General features: G+C 49.4%; 1 protein-coding gene across 3 annotated transcripts in view; it reads left to right on the top strand.

The window, feature by feature from the left end:
- The window catches only part of KIF3C (kinesin family member 3C), a 38,108-nt gene that overhangs the window by 7,877 nt on the left and 14,898 nt on the right, over nucleotides 1–15,333 (top strand). For all 3 annotated transcript variants that reach the window (XR_009248274.1, XR_009248275.1, XM_058682752.1), the window contains exons 2-3: nucleotides 13,741–13,842; nucleotides 14,487–14,609. Coding sequence is in view for 1 of the 3 variants with exons in the window: in XM_058682752.1 (XP_058538735.1) it covers nucleotides 13,741–13,842; nucleotides 14,487–14,609 (225 nt within the window). In the remaining 2 variants the exon portion in view is untranslated. The remainder of the gene's footprint in view (nucleotides 1–13,740; nucleotides 13,843–14,486; nucleotides 14,610–15,333) is intronic.

Below are 15,333 nucleotides of genomic sequence, written 5' to 3'. Positions count from 1 at the left end.
GAGCCATCCAGGTGCCCCAATAAATAAAACCTAAAAAAGAAAAAATTAAGACCAGAGGGTTTAAGTTTTAATGTATGCATTCAGTCAATAATAAAAAATAATTTTCAGTTCTCTATCATGGCCAGTTAGAAAAAGACAATGAAATGAAGAAAAGAGAGAAGAGAACGGGGAGAAAGACAGGAAAGAAATAGAAGGGGACGGTGAAGAGGGGAAAGAGAAGTGGGGTCATAAAGGCAGGGAGAAAGAAGGAGAAAGTGGGTAAAGGGGTGAATAGCAGGACTTCTGGGGAGAAGGAGCCCCAGGAGGAGAAAAAGTGCTGTGGAGGGGGGAGTTAAATACCCAGTATCATTCCGCTCTCTGGTCTTCATGTTGGTCTCTGAATAAGGCGGTTACCAGTCTCTGGAGAGACTCCCCAGTAATCTAGGAAGTGTCTACTTCCCCAAAGCTGGTCTGGTTCCTTCCACGTCCCCCAGGACACCAGTCCCATGCCAGACACTCGGATTTACAGGGCTGGGTCATCAGGGACTACACAACACACCCCCATCTCAGCTAAGTCCTCCACCATCCTTGAGAGAAGCCTCCTGATAAAAAGTGATGGGTGCCCCGAGCTGCGTCTGACATCTAGGTCAGAGTCCATGGCCTCTTGGCATTGATGGGATCCGTGTCTTCTCTTCCTTCCCATCCCTGGCAGCAGTGTGATCATTTAACAGAACTACCATGAGCTGGGGCGTTTTATAATATAAAGATTTGCCTGGCAAGAAGCATTTAAGACTCATACATTTCCATCAGATGTTTTGGGCTTCAAGTTATGTCGAAGCTCAGCAGTCCTTTTGGTCCAGTGTTGGGTTTCTCCCTATGTGTGTTGACTAGAGGACTGTATTATTGCCCTTAGTCATTTCCAGCCCCCAGATAGCACAAGATTGGATCAAGTGGCTATGATAATGTTCTCATTGTGCTCTGAGGACTAGAGGCAAGGCCTGGAATGCAGCTAGAGAAGGGCACCCTTCTCCTGCCATGCCCTGCCAGCCTGTTGCACCTGGCCAGTCTAGGGCGCTTCTGGAGCCTTCTTGGCCTGAGAGCTGTTGAACTAGGTAGCCTGAGGAGATAAGAAAATGGTCCCTCTTCCCACAAAGCTAGCCATTCTGCCATGCAGCTGTGCAAGGCAGATCCCTGTTCCCAGAGTTCAGAGGGCACCTGTTCTTGTGGTTTGGTATATCTAGAATTTGTAATATGCTGAGAAATTCCTGGGCATTAACTCCTGGTCATATTAGAGTTATTTCTCAGTTGTCTCCCTTTCCTGCCAGATGTACTTAACAGAGGAGTACCAGGTCCTGGGCTGATCTGTTTCTATAGCACTAGATGATGGACCTGCAGGCTTTCTCCTTTCTTGAGGTGAGCCAGCAAAATAATAATGACAACAATAGTAATGATGATGATAGCTACCGTTTCTTTAGTGCAGGTTTCGTACAGCCAAACACGCTGCCTGTGTTCTTTATGTGCATTGTTTTTCTTTAATCCGCACATTAGCCCCATGAAGTAGTACTATTTTAATCTCCACGTGACCAGTGAGGCTACCGAGACTCCTTAAGGAACAACCCAGGGTCACGTGCCTAGGAAGCGTTAGGGCCAGAACAGGAGCCTCTGTCTGCCTGTCTCCAGAGCCCACGATCTTTACCTCCACACTGTAACACCAACTCAGATACGAAAGATTCATGCCAGATCCCGGGCTAATAGGCCCCAGTGGGAGCTCTTATCTGGCGAGATGCTTAACTCAACCCATCTCTGGCCTTCCGTATGATGCAAACCCCCAGCCCCTAACTCACCTGGCTCCTTTCATTCATATCATCAACAAATCTTTTTGAGTACCCATGACCAGGAGCATGTATCAGTAGGTATAATTGAGTAAGTCTTTAAATTATTTAAATTTCTGGAAGGAATGATGCGAATTCACTAATAGTGGTTATTTCTAAGAATTTTAATGGGGAGGGAGGCTTTCATTTTTCAATTTATACTTTTTTTACCTTTATCTTTTTATTCTTACTGCAAGCATATAGTACTTTGTTAAATAAAAACTAATCTAAAAATTTTAAGGGAGGAAAAATATATAAAAGAAATGTGTTAACACCTGGTTGGAAGATTGGCTTAAAAACAATGAATAATTGGGGCGCCTGGGTGGCTCAGTCGGTTAAGCTTCCGACTTCGGCTCAGGTCACGAGCTCACTGTTCGTGAGTTCAAGCCCCGCTTCGGGCTCTGTGCTGACAGCTCGGAGCCTGGAGCCTGTTTCAGATTCTGTGTCTCCCTCTCTCTCTCTCTCTGGCCCTCCCCCGTTCATGCTCTGTCTCTCTCTGTCTCAAAAATAAGCGTTAAAAAAATTATTTAAAAAAAAATGAATAATTGAGGGAGATCCAGGGTTGATAATCATTCTCAGTGATATTCAGTTATTGGAAATCCTGTGACCGTGGACAAGTCACTTCCCCTCCCAGGGACTGCAAGACATGATCAATAGATGATTCCTTGCTTTCTGTACTATTTGCTGATTCACCTCAGAAGCAGCAGGTCAGGAGCCCAGGGTTAGAGGCCAGCCTGAATGATGGGCAGTGGGGACTGGAGAGGAATGACCAAGCATTGCCTGGGGGCTGGAGGCTGTATGACCCCAGTGACCCACCTAAGCCCTTGGCCCTGTGCCCAGGCTGTCAAATGCTGAGTCTGCCCTTTATGCCTCCTTAGGTCTCATCCAGTTCTGACATTATAGCGTTCTGTTGTTCACTTGCATCCCTGGTGCTGGAGAGACACCCTCTAGAACACTACATCTAAACAAGGGAAGTAGGGGAGAAGGAGGAAGGTAGGGATCAGACGTGAGGTGTTTGTGGTTTTCTGACTGAAGTGAACGGGCTGTTTTTTTTCTTCCCGCTTTTCTCCGAGGGGCATCCATCCCCTGTCCAATACAAAGCTGGGAGCGGAGTCCAGCTCAGTTCACTCCCCAGCCAATATGCTTCCCGATCGCTAATTTTTTTCTTCTTGATGGGAGAATTCCTAGCATTTGAGAGACCAATCCTTTCTGTTGTGTTTTGAGCCATCCAAGGAGACTCAAGGCAGGAAACAGACTGAGTCTCCTGATTTCTGTCCCCCGGGGCAGAAAATCACTGCAAATAGCACGGTTCTTCCCTTTACTGTTGTCTCTTTGGTTTCTTTTTCTTCTTTCTTTCTTTTTTTTTTTTTTTTTTTTTCTCTTACTGCTGTCTTCTCAAGATCTGTAACGAGGGAGCCACAGAAGGAGAAATAGGCCTGTGACAGTAGGAGTGGTGGTAACAAGAGATTTGAGCAAGGACTGTTCCACTGATAGTTTTGTGTTGCTCTTTGTGATGAGTAGACACTGATTGACAAGGAACTGCTGACATTTGATTGTACTTTATCACTTACCAAGTACTTTCACATGTTATCCAACTCACCATTCTTACCCAAAGCCTGCAAGGTTGGTGGTATTCTCTTCTGTTTTACGGATAAGGAAACTGAAGTCCAGGGTCTGATGCCCTAGATTTCATAGCAAATAGATTGTAATAGATTACATAGCAAATGTACCAGCATTCAGGCTCTCTGACATGCCCAGTGCTGTTTATATCATTCCTCTGTGGGACTCGGGAGGTGGCCTTTCCCATGAACATTCCAGGGGTTTGCCTCTCTCCGGGATGCTAGTGATACTGACAGCCTCCCCCCAGGCATGTGGTTAAGACTCTAACCCACTCATCTCAGAGGCCCCCAGAAGATGCCTCAGGCAAAAGCATCTTCAGCAGAGATCTGCCTGTTTCGGCTCAGAGAGAAAGAAATGGCGCCCTGAGCTTTCCTGATGGTTCCCGAATTGGCAAAGGTGCAAATACCAAATGCTGCTTCTCTCCTAGGCTCCTTCCTTCCTGAACCCAGGAGAAAGCTGTGGAACGGGGAAAAGGACGCCAGTGGAGTTAGGAAGCTGCTGTTCAAATATCACCTCTGCCATTTACTGGCTCCATGACCTTGAGGGAGTCTGTTTACCAGTCTGAATCTCAGTTTCCTTTTATGTCAAATGGCAATCATTCTTGTTATCTCAAATGGGATGATTAATCTTAAAAGGACTTAGCCTGGCCACAGACACATGGCAAGTTGCATCTGTGATTCCTGTTGCCCTCAGAATGTCATAGATTAGCTGGCGCTGGCAGGGCAGAGCCTGTCTGGCTTCTGTGAAATCATACCTGATGGTATCTTCTCAGAAGAGTGGCTCTCTGGGCCTGGCTGTCTCCTGTCTTTCCAGATCGGCGCTTAATGAGTACTGAGGCCTCCTTCCTCTTCCTTCTGGTCTTGCACTGGACCCTGCACAGGAAGGGGTGAACCTCTGCATATCCCAAGCTGGGCCTGAAGGCTGACATGGTCCCTGTGATGAAATGGGCTATCAGTTGTCACAGCAGCCGCCTCTAATGCCTGGAATCAAGACCCTGGTCAAATTGGGAAATTATCTGGAAAGAACATAGTCAATGTAGGAGCAGATTACACTTCTTTATTTTATTTATTTTTTAATGTTCATTTCTGAGACAGAGAGAGACAGAGCATGAGTGGGGGAGGGGCAGAGAGAGAGGGAGACACAGAATCCAAAGCAGCGTCCAGGCTCTGAGCTGTCACCACAGAGCCCGACAACGGGGCTTAAACTCACAAACCGTGAGATCATGACCTGAGCCGAAGCCGGTCGCTCAACCAACTGAGCCACCCAGGCACCCCCAGATTACACTTAAAATTTCCTGAATTATGAGACTCCAGGCTTAGACTACTCCATCTCTGTTGACACATTTTAGTGTCCCATCTGTAAAGCAAAGGGGGTGGGGTCCATGATTTGCTGAGGCTGCCTTACTTATGCTGTGATTTGTATCAGTCTCTCAAGAGTCAGACCATGGCCCTGGAGCGCCCAGCCCTGCCTCTTCCACCCCCGCAGCCTCTGCTGGCCTTTTAGTTACACTGGACTTATTTAGAACCAGTAGGACCAAACCCAGTCCTGTCCACGGCCCCACCCACCTGTCTTTTGCCTTGAGAGATCACAAAGGCAGCATTAACTAGGGCAGCTAAGAGCTCCAGGGAACTGTTCCTGGGGACTAGGAACCCTGTATTCCCAGCCCCTCTGTTTAGTAAATCCCAGCATGAAGTGGGCCTATGGATTTGAGGCATCCCTGTCCCTCCCTGTCCTCCATAGGTGATAGTAAGGACAGAGATCTGAAGAAAAGGAGGAGATGGCAACCGGTATCCTCAGAAAAATGGGGGGAACATAAAAGCAAAAGCAAAAAAAAAAAAAAAAATCCCACCCATGTTTCCAAGCAAAGAATTGAAGTCATGCATGACATATTTCAGAGCGTGGGGGCGAAGCAGACAGCATGGGTTGAGAATGGGGAGAAGGTGGGGGCTGAGACCTTGCACCTGCCCACAGATGTTGTGCCAGGACCAGCCCCCCACCCCCACCCCCCCCCTTCTAGCATAAGACAGGCTCTGTCAGCCAGGCTTGGCTGACAGCGTGGGCTGGACAAGTGGGCAAGACTTGGTGAGTCACCAGAAAGGCAAATTCAGTTGTCATTCAGACCACGTCTGTGCTGGGTTTCGGCGGGGCTGGCGGAGAAGCACAGGGGCTGTGGACAGATGGGAGTGGGGTGATAACAGACAGTCAGACACCATCCAGAATTCTCTTCATAGAGCCCAGGGCCCAGCCAGAAGGAGAGATCCTGAAGCAGAGTTCTAGATCCAAGGAGGAGATCTAACATGAAGGCCAATTAGCAAGAACTGACAGAGAAATCAGTCCTGAGAGTCCTATTGTACGGGTAGGGGAGGCTCAGAACCTGGGGGCCCTGGTAATCTTGGCTGGTACAGCAGATTCCAGGCCTGATCGGCAGCTCAAAGTCTGCCTGACTGTCTAAATGGGTATCTTGAATCCATTTGGACATTGTCAGGCAGAATTTTTTTTTTTATTTAAAAAAAAAATTTTTTTTTTTTTAACGTTTATTGATTTTTGAGACAGAGAGAGACAGAGCATGAACGGGGGAGGGTCAGAGAGAGGGAGACACAGAATCCGAAACAGGCCCCAGGCTCTGAGCTGTCAGCACAGAGCCCGACGGGGGCTCGAACTCACGGACCGCGAGATCATGACCTGAGCCGAAGTCGGACGCTTAACCGACCGAGCCACCCAGGCGCCCCTAGAATTTTTTTTTTTTTAATGTTTATTCATTTTTGAGAGAGACAGGGAGAGAGAGGGAGGGGCAGAGAGAGAGGGGGAACAGAGGATCTGAAGCGGGCTCTGCTCTGACAGAGAGTCCTATGTGGGGCTTGAAGTCACAAACTGCGAGATCATGACCTGAGCCAAAGTCGGACACTTAACCAGCCGAGCCACCCAGGCACCCCTGTCAGGCCGAATTTTGAATGAAGAGAGCAAAGGACTAGGTGTGGGTAGCTGGAGAAAGTGGAGGCTGAACAAAGAATTGTTTTGAATCAGAGGTGTGTCTCCTTACTTAAAGATCACCAAGAAAAAAAAAATAACTTGAAAAAAGCGTAAAAGGATATGTTGTGAAAGGAGAGCTCAGACCTCCACAAGTCCACCTGAAAGGTATAGAGAATATAAAATAAATGGGAAGGCTCAATTTTATATCTACTATTAGAGCAATTTTTTAAATTTTTTTTTTTTTTCAACGTTTTTTATTTATTTTTGGGACAGAGAGAGAGACAGAGCATGAACGGGGGAGGGGCAGAGAGAGAGGGAGACACAGAATCGGAAACAGGCTCCAGGCTCCGAGCCGTCAGCCCAGAGCCCGACGCGGGGCTCGAACTCACGGACCGCGAGATCGTGACCTGGCTGAAGTCGGACGCTTAACCGACTGCGCCACCCAGGCGCCCCTACTATTAGAGCAATTTTTAAAAATAATGATAATACTTCGTGCCTATGACATTGTAATAAAAGCAGCTCCATTATTTACTGCTGGCAGTAAAGTGGTATAAACTGTTAGAACTTGGCAGTATGTTCTAAGATAGACAAAATGTTTATAATCCTTTGTCCACTCCTGAAATTTCCTTCTAAGAAAGTCATCTAAAAAAACCAAAAAATTATATGTACAAGGATGTTTGTCATAAACATTGTACACAACCAAAATATCTTTTTTTTTTTTTTAAATGTTTATTTTTATTTTTGAGACCGAGAGAGACAGAGCATGAACGGGGGAGGGTCAGAGAGAGGGAGACACAGAATCTGAAACAGGCTCCAGGCTCTGAGCTGTCAGCGCAGAGCCCGACGCGGGGCTCGAACTCACGGACCGTGAGATCATGACCCGAGCCGAAATCGGACACTTAACCGACTGAGCCACCCAGGTGCCCCAACACAACCAAAATATCTTCTAATGCAGGTTAATGAAATATATTTAAATTAGCTGCTGTATTATGCAATCATCAAATTTATAGTCATAAACCTTAGTGAAGTAACAGGAAATTCTGGAGAGATTTGATAAAATGGAAATAGCAGGACATGAGTGTATATTTATACCTTGCCTGTTGATGTGAAAAAATTATGTGTGCATATGGAGAAATCTGGTAAAACAGGGAAAATAAAAGAAGCTGAGTATGTGAGGAATATGTATTTTCCTAATTTTGTTTTATTTCTGTGGTTATTCGGATATTAGTGCATTTTTTTTTTCCTGAAGGGAGAGAAAGACAATAAAAGGTTAAATATGTGTCCTCAGGAGGGCACCTGGGGGAGTAGAGCAACTCTTGATCTTGGGGTCCTGCGTTCAAGCCCCACATTGGGCATAGAGCTTACTTTAAAAAAAATGTGTCTTTAGAATCCCTTAATAAACTGTTAGATATTTAATACAGTCCTCCTGAGATAACCAGTTCCATAAATTTATTACCTTTTGTGAACAGTAGAACTTCCCTTTGTCAAAAAAACCCAAAGTATAAGCTCTTCCTGTATGTGCCAGGACTGATTGGAAAAGCCTGGATCTTTCCTTTTCACATCTATTTTAATTTAATTTTATCTTTTAAAGGGAACATTTTTTTTTAATGTTTATTCATTTGAGAGAGAGAGAGAGAGTATGAGCAGGGGAGGGGCAGAGAGAGAGGGAGACAGAATCCAAAGCGGTCTCTGTCACACTGTCAGCACAGGGCTCCCTCCACCTGATGAACCACGAGATCACGACCTGAGCCAAGGTCAGATGCTTAACTGACTGAGCCACCCAGGTGCCCCTATTTTATTTTTTTTTTTAATGTCTATCATGTTAAGAGAACGTGTGCCTGAGCGGGAGAGGGGCAGAAAGAAAGATAGAGAATCCCAAGCAGGCTCTGCACGTAGCACAGAGCCTGATGCAGGGCTCAATCTCATGACCAAGATATCATAACCTGAGCCAAAATCATGAGTCAGACACTTAACCGACTGAGCCACTAAGGTGCCCCATATTTTATTTTATTTTTTTTTTTTAATTAAGCAAGCTCTATGCCCCAGCCTGGGGCTCGAACTCACGACCCTGAGATCAGGAGTCGCATGCTCTACCGACTGAGCCAGCCATGCACCCCCACACCTATTTTGATCGTATAGTTTCCAGGTCTATCCTCGTAACCTTTCTTTGTCTTTGCAGACTAAAGAGTCCTAATTTTTAATAGCCCTTGGATGGCTTTAGCCGCCCTTCTCTAGATCACTCTCCTCCGTGTCCCCAGAGACGCAGTGAGGGAACTACACACAGTGCTCCAGATTGAGCTGCGTCACCATTTTATATTAGGGTAGAATGATTTTTGTTTTGTTTCCAAAAAAGCCTTCATGATGGTGCCTGGCCAGATGCTAGTGGCTTTTTTAGCTGTGGAAGCATATTAAGCCAATGTCTTCTGGGAACAATAGAGAATTACTCCCCCCTCCCCTACTTTTTTTTTTTTTAACTCATAACTGATTGCTCACAGCTATCATTTAATGAGTAGAGCTAGGATTACTTTTTCCCAGAATGTAAAACTGTAATTGAAGCTCATCTGACATTTTTTTTGTCAGCTCACGCGGCCTAGAAATTCTCTTGGACGTTACCACTTACGAAGCTCTGGGGGCATCTGTGGAGCTGGGTATCTGGCCAGTGCTCTCTTTCTTGTGTGATTTCTAGTGGAGATCAGTCCTGTCTTTTAACATCTGAACAGTTTTCCATCCAGAGAGATGCCTGTTTCTGTTTCCTTTTCCTAATCCACCCCCCTATTACGAGAATATACTTCCCTTCTCTGTCTCCTTACCGCCCCCCCGCCCCCGGCCCCAGCCCCCCCCCATCTAACTTAACCAAGGCAGGGGTATTTTAACCTCTAACGTTCTGGCCACTGGCTTCCCCATGTACCGGAATAACCATGGGGATGAGTCAGACATGATTTTCTCCTGATGGAAACGTATTGCTCTTCTCTTAGCAGGTTCTGCTTCCTAAAACATTGAACAGAATGTCTGGAGTAGAAAGAGCATGGGCTTTGGAGCCAGGCTGACCTGGGCCTGGATTTTCCATTTAAATTTAATGGCCGTGATGTGACTGACGGTGGATGGATTACTTAACCTGTCGGAGCTTTCGTAAGGAAAATGATGGTGCTAACAGCATGCCCCTTAAAGCATGTCACACGGGCCACCTGGGGATCTCCTTACAAAGCAGATTCTGATTCACTAGGTCTGTGTAGGGCCTAAGATCCTGCATTTGTAACAAGTCCCCCAGTAATATTGATTCTGGGGGGAATCTCAAAAAGCAATGATTCTGGGGCACCTGGGTGACTCAGTCAGCTAAGTGTCCGAATCTTGATTCTGGCTCGGGTCATGATTTCACGGTTCCTGAGTTCAAGCCCTGCATCTGGCTCTGCACTGACAGTGTGGAGCCCACTTGGGATTCTCTCCCTCTCCATCTCTCTCTGTCCCTCCCCTGCTTGTGCTCTCTCTCTCTCTCTCTCTCAAAATCAATTTAGGGGCCCCTGGGTGGCTCAGTCGGTTAAACATCCAACTTCGGCTCAGGTAATGATCTCACATTTCATGGGTTCTAGTCCCGCATTGGGCTCTGTGCTGACAGCTCAGAGCCTGGAGCCTGCTTCGGATTCTGTGTCTCCCCCTCTCTCTCTCTGCCCCTCCCCCACTTGTGCTCTGTCTCTTTCTCTCAAAGATAAATAAACATTAAAAAAAATACAAATTAATTAATTAAAAAAAAAAAAAAGCAGTGATTCTTAAATATGAACCTTTAAAAAACACCAATGCCCAGACCTCATCACTGGCTCTCCTGCCCCTTTCCAATTTGATTGACAGTGGGGTGTAGCCTGGGCCTAGTAAAAGCTCCCCAGGTGACTCTAATAGACATCAAAGTTTAAGACCCAATTCTTAAAGGTTTAGTAGGAGAAGTAAATATGGAACAGCTGACCAGCAAAGAAAATAATGGTTTTCTTCCTCCTGGTTCCCTGTCCTGTTCTCTCTCAACCCGGGTCCCCGTCCTTAACTCCATCAGGAAAACCGGGGCATCAGCCGTTGCCCCACGCCTTCCTTACCAGACTCTTCCACGGAGCACCTGGCTTGGGAGTTCTCACGGCCGGTCATGAGCCAAAGGGCCCAAGATTATAATGCGATGTGGCCCTGCAGTGGGAATTTGAAAGGCTCCCCAGTGACTCTAATATAGCAACCAAGTTTGAGAAGTCGTGTCTTTATGAGGTGGCAAAGAGTGAAGAACACTAGAGTCACTTAGAGTACCACGGGAAGTGCAAGGACTCAGGGCTGGAGTGTTCCAGAACGGGAAGCCAGGCCACACACCAAGTCCCCCAACATCTCATTACCCAGTATTTGGAGGGATCAGTTATCCATGGCCCCGGCAGGAGGGGGTTTCCTCCGCATATGACAGAACTGCTGCCTTGTCTCCTTCCTGCCTCTTCACACCCGTCCCATCCCTCCTGCCAGGCTTCCCAGATTCTCAGACCCCACTGCTCTGCCCTTTCACCCTGCACCAGTGAGTGTGGGCCAGTCATTTGAAGGAGGAGAAGCTGCCAGAAAGGGCCGCCGGTTCTATTCTGGATGAGCGGGCCCAGGAAAAGGACCTAGAACCCCCCTCTGGGACCACCTCAGGGATTCCTTTCAGTTCAGCACACATTTATTGAGCACTTACTATGTGCCGAGCACTAAGACACTATTCCTACCCTGAAGGAGCTCACAGGGGAGACAGGATATCAGCAGTAATGGTCCATTCTGGGAAAATGGTAGGGACGTGTCCTAGTTAGGCCCAAAGGAAGAAATGTGCAGATTTGAGGGAATCAGAGAAAACATCCCAAGGTGCTCAAGGTGGGTCTTGCAGGATAAGGAGCGATTTTCCAGGTGGACGTGGAGTGGGAAGAGGAGCCCAGTGTCGTGGAAAGGCACAGCACATTCCAGGAGCTGGAATTCTTCCTTTTTTTTTTTTTAATCAAAAATAAATTTATTCTTTTTTTTCCAGGAATAAATTCAGTGATTCATCGCTTACATATAACACCCAGTGCTCATCCAAACCGGTGTCCTCCTCGATGCCCCTCACCCCTTCGGCCCTTCCCCCCACCCAACACGCCGCCAGCGGCCCTCAGTTTGTTCTCTGTACTTAAGAACCTCTTGTGGTTTGTCTCCCTCTCTGTTTTTATATTATTTTTGCTTCCCTTCCCTTATGGTCATCGGTTTTGTATCTTAAATGCCACATCTGAGTGAAATCATATGATATTTGTCTTTCTTTGACTTAGTTCCCTGCAGGAGCTGGGATTCTTTGGGTGGAACTGGAGCACAGGGCACACCTGGGGAGTAGGCAGCCAGGGAGGCTGGGGGGCTGGGCCAGCCCGCGGGGCAGGGAGCTGCTGCCGACCTTGGGTTTTATCCTGAGAGGAGTGGAGGCCTGTTAAATACTTCGCAGCAGAGGAGGGGCAGGCTCAGACTTGTGTTTTTGGTGACTGCCCCTTGGTGTCATGTGGGGGATGGATGGAAGGGGAAACTGAGGCAGCAGGGAGTCCATGGCAACAACCCAGGTTAGTCATGGAGACCGCAGTGAAGTCAGCAGGTGTCGGTCGTGAGGATGAAAAGGTGGGAATGGCGCGAGCCCTAACAAGGCAGACTTGAAGGGGTCTGATGACTGGCCTGGTGTAGGGGAGGTGGGGGATTGCACGCAGGGCAGGGCCTGGGGTGAGGAATCTAAGGTGCCTGGGGCACAAGATTTAAGGAGTCACTCACTGAAAGGATAGCTCCCTTGGGTGAGAAGGAAGAATCTAGGCTGAGTTTGTCCTTGTGGTGGGGGGCGGGGGGCTGGGTGGTGAGATAGTAACTCACAGCAAGGCCTGGAGGGGAGGGGCAGTAGCCCAGCAGGTGGCAGTGGTGTGGCCGTGAGGACAGGCAGCTATCGGTGCCCCTTGCTCTGTGGCAGCCCTGCCCTTGGCTTCGGAGGCTGTGTGGGGCCACTCTGGCCCGGTTTTGTTCAGCGTCCAATGGCGTCCTCACACAGCTCAACCTCTGACCCCCAAAAGCAACCCTTAACCCCTGTCCCGCTTTGTCCACGGTGATGGGGCTCTACAGGTGGCGAAGGGTCTCCTTTCTCCCACATTGTGACAGCACCGTCTGCTTTGAGAGCCCTCAAGCAGGTCAGCCGGTTCCACTGGGAAAATTTCCAGTGGGGAGGCAGCCAATATCTTCTGGTGGCTCAAGGTGATTTCAACCTTCCGGGAAGCCTGGGATGAAATCAGAGGACAGCTGGAGTGCCCTGGGGCAGCACCCTCTGATTAGCAAGAATGAAAGTGCATTTTATGCAGTCACAGGTTACCCAGTTTATACAAATCCACGATCAGTTAAGCTTCAGAGTCAACTAGCACCCCTGGCAGGCGTGTGCCTAGCACCGGGCTGGGGGCTTTCACCCAGCACAGGGGCTCCCGGACTGAGGGTGGCGGGTTCAAATCTTCCCTCTTTGTTAACTAGCTGCATGACCTCAGGCTGGTTACTCTCCGTTTCTTCATTTGTTCAGTGGGGAAAGCAATAGCACCTTTCTCTTACGGTGAGGATGGAGATCAGAGATGGTGTTTGTTAGGGGCTTAGTTCAGCCCCTCGCACATAGTACCCAGCAAATATTTGTCGGCCTCCCTGGAACAGAGCAGTTCCCGTGTTACGGATGTGAGAGCCGAAGGGGGTAACTTGGCCAGGGCCTTGCATTTAGTGGGCAGAACCCGAGTCTTTCTGGAGCTCTCCAGGGCTCATGCCGCTTCTGGAACCTCATATTGCCCCTTAGTGCTGCAGAGTCTTCCTTTTCTTTTGCTTTCCATGTCAGCTGAAGATTACACCTGTGTTGAGAGCCCTCTTCCTGAGTCAGGAGCCAGTTAGCTAAGGAGCTGGGCTGCCTGTTGACTGGAGCCTCTGCTCCCCACTCTTGAACACCGGCTCCAGCCGAAAGCCAGGATTAGGATGCCTTCTGCACGCCCCTCCTAGGCATGGTGAACCAACCTTCCATCTGTATCCAAAGCAAACAGATCAGGTGTCTATATTCCCCGAGGGATGCCCTCTCTTTGCCTCACCTGACAGTCTTCTTGACAATGGGAGCCTTGGGCTGGAGCCTAGGAGGCTGGAGGGGAAACTTTGTTCTCAGTGAGGACCACAGGCCCTGTCTGGGATACATCTTTTGTCCACCCCTGGAAGGACCGCGGAGCAGGGAAGCCAAACCTCTCAAGCTGGTGATGCCGTGGCCATTTGAAAAGCCCCTCACCTAATCCCTCTGTGTCCCCAGGCCATGGAGAGCAAGCTGCTCATCGGGGGCAGGAACATCATGGATCACACCAATGAGCAGCAGAAGATGTTGGAGCTGAAGAGGCAGGAGATTGCGGAGCAGGTAGGGCTGGGGGCTTCAGGTCTTGTGGGGGTGCATGGCCTTGAGGTCTTGTCTGGAGCGCATGGGGCAGTGAGCCATCATGGACTCAAGATCCCTGGAATACAGTGCTAAGAAGCTAAGACCCGATGCCCTGGATCCCATGGGTCCACCAGCCCAGGAGCTTGCCTGTGTCCAGGGCACTGCCCGCCGACGGGTGAGAGGAAGTGGCGGTTCTCCATGACATCAGCCTCTATGGGGCATCTGGTGTTAATTCCTGCCACAAGGGCGAATGTTCTTTTCCATCTGTATGACCACATCTGAAGTCTTCAAGAACCACAATTTGTTGGTCCTACCAGTCATCGGTGACACCGCAAGGGGAGAGGGTGAGGAAGCTGGGAAGCCAGTATGATGGGAATCTATAGCTGCTGGACACCCCTAGAATGTGCCAGCTATATGAGCCAAGAAGAAGGTTCAAAGAGGCTCCACTGAGGTTGGGGTAGAAGCAGGGGCCACGGGCCATGGGCCACTGCCTTCTCCCCCCTGGCATCTGTGGTCACCATGGAGGCAGACCCCATGCAAGGCAGGATGCACCTGTCCCCTGAACTCCCTTGGCCCTCCCCGGTACACGCTGTCCCACTGAGCCCCTGTTCCCTGCCTTGGCCTAGAAACGCCGTGAACGGGAAATGCAGCAGGAGATGATGCTCCGAGATGAAGAGACCATGGAGCTCCGGGGCACCTACACGTCCCTGCAGCAGGAGGTGGAGGTCAAAACCAAGAAACTCAAGAAGGTGAGATGCCACAGGCGAAGGGGTCAAAGTGTGTGAGGGCCCGGCAACCTCTCCCCAAGACGGTCACCCTCCCGAGGGGTATGTGTCGTAGGGCCCCTTCCCCACTTGGCTTGAACTGCTGAAGCCCCGAGTTACTTTGCCGGGGCTGCCGGGGTGAGGGGTGGGGAAGGCAGGGGTCTGGGGCTGGAGTGGAACAGAGCCTTTGCTCCTGGGCCAGGCGGGGCCTGAGAGGCTCGGAAGGCCTTCACTTCCAGTCTCCAGTTGCCATCCTCACGGCGGTGGGTAACTTTCCCCTGTACAGTGTCATCAGTGAGTCACAATTTGGGCAGCCAGGCCTAGGACAGGGCCCGGAGTGTCGAGGAGACCTGAGGAGACACAGCCTGGGGGAGCTCAGGAAGGGAGCCAGAGGCGCCTGTGGACACGGGAAGGGCTGAGACTGTCTGCTCTCCGGGACTCTGCCAAGTCCTTGGCCAGGGAAGGGCATGTATAGGGACAGCAAACTCCGGCCCGGATTCTGGGAAGAGCCTGGAGAACCCTGAGGGTTGTCGACGTGGCTGCCCCAGTGCCGGCCAGGCTGCCCAGCCACAGTGGCAGTTTCCAGGGACATACCTGCCTCTTGGTGGGTTAGGAGTGGGACAGCAGGCTCTGTGCTGCCCTCCACACCCCCATTCGTGAGAGCCCCTGGAGAGGCAGAAGTGGGATGGGTCACCTTGCAAACTGGCTT

This window comes from Neofelis nebulosa, chromosome 9, assembly GCF_028018385.1.
Source record: "Neofelis nebulosa isolate mNeoNeb1 chromosome 9, mNeoNeb1.pri, whole genome shotgun sequence".
Taxonomy (NCBI): Eukaryota; Metazoa; Chordata; class Mammalia; order Carnivora; family Felidae; genus Neofelis; species Neofelis nebulosa.
This window is presented reverse-complemented; position numbering and strand designations above follow the sequence as displayed.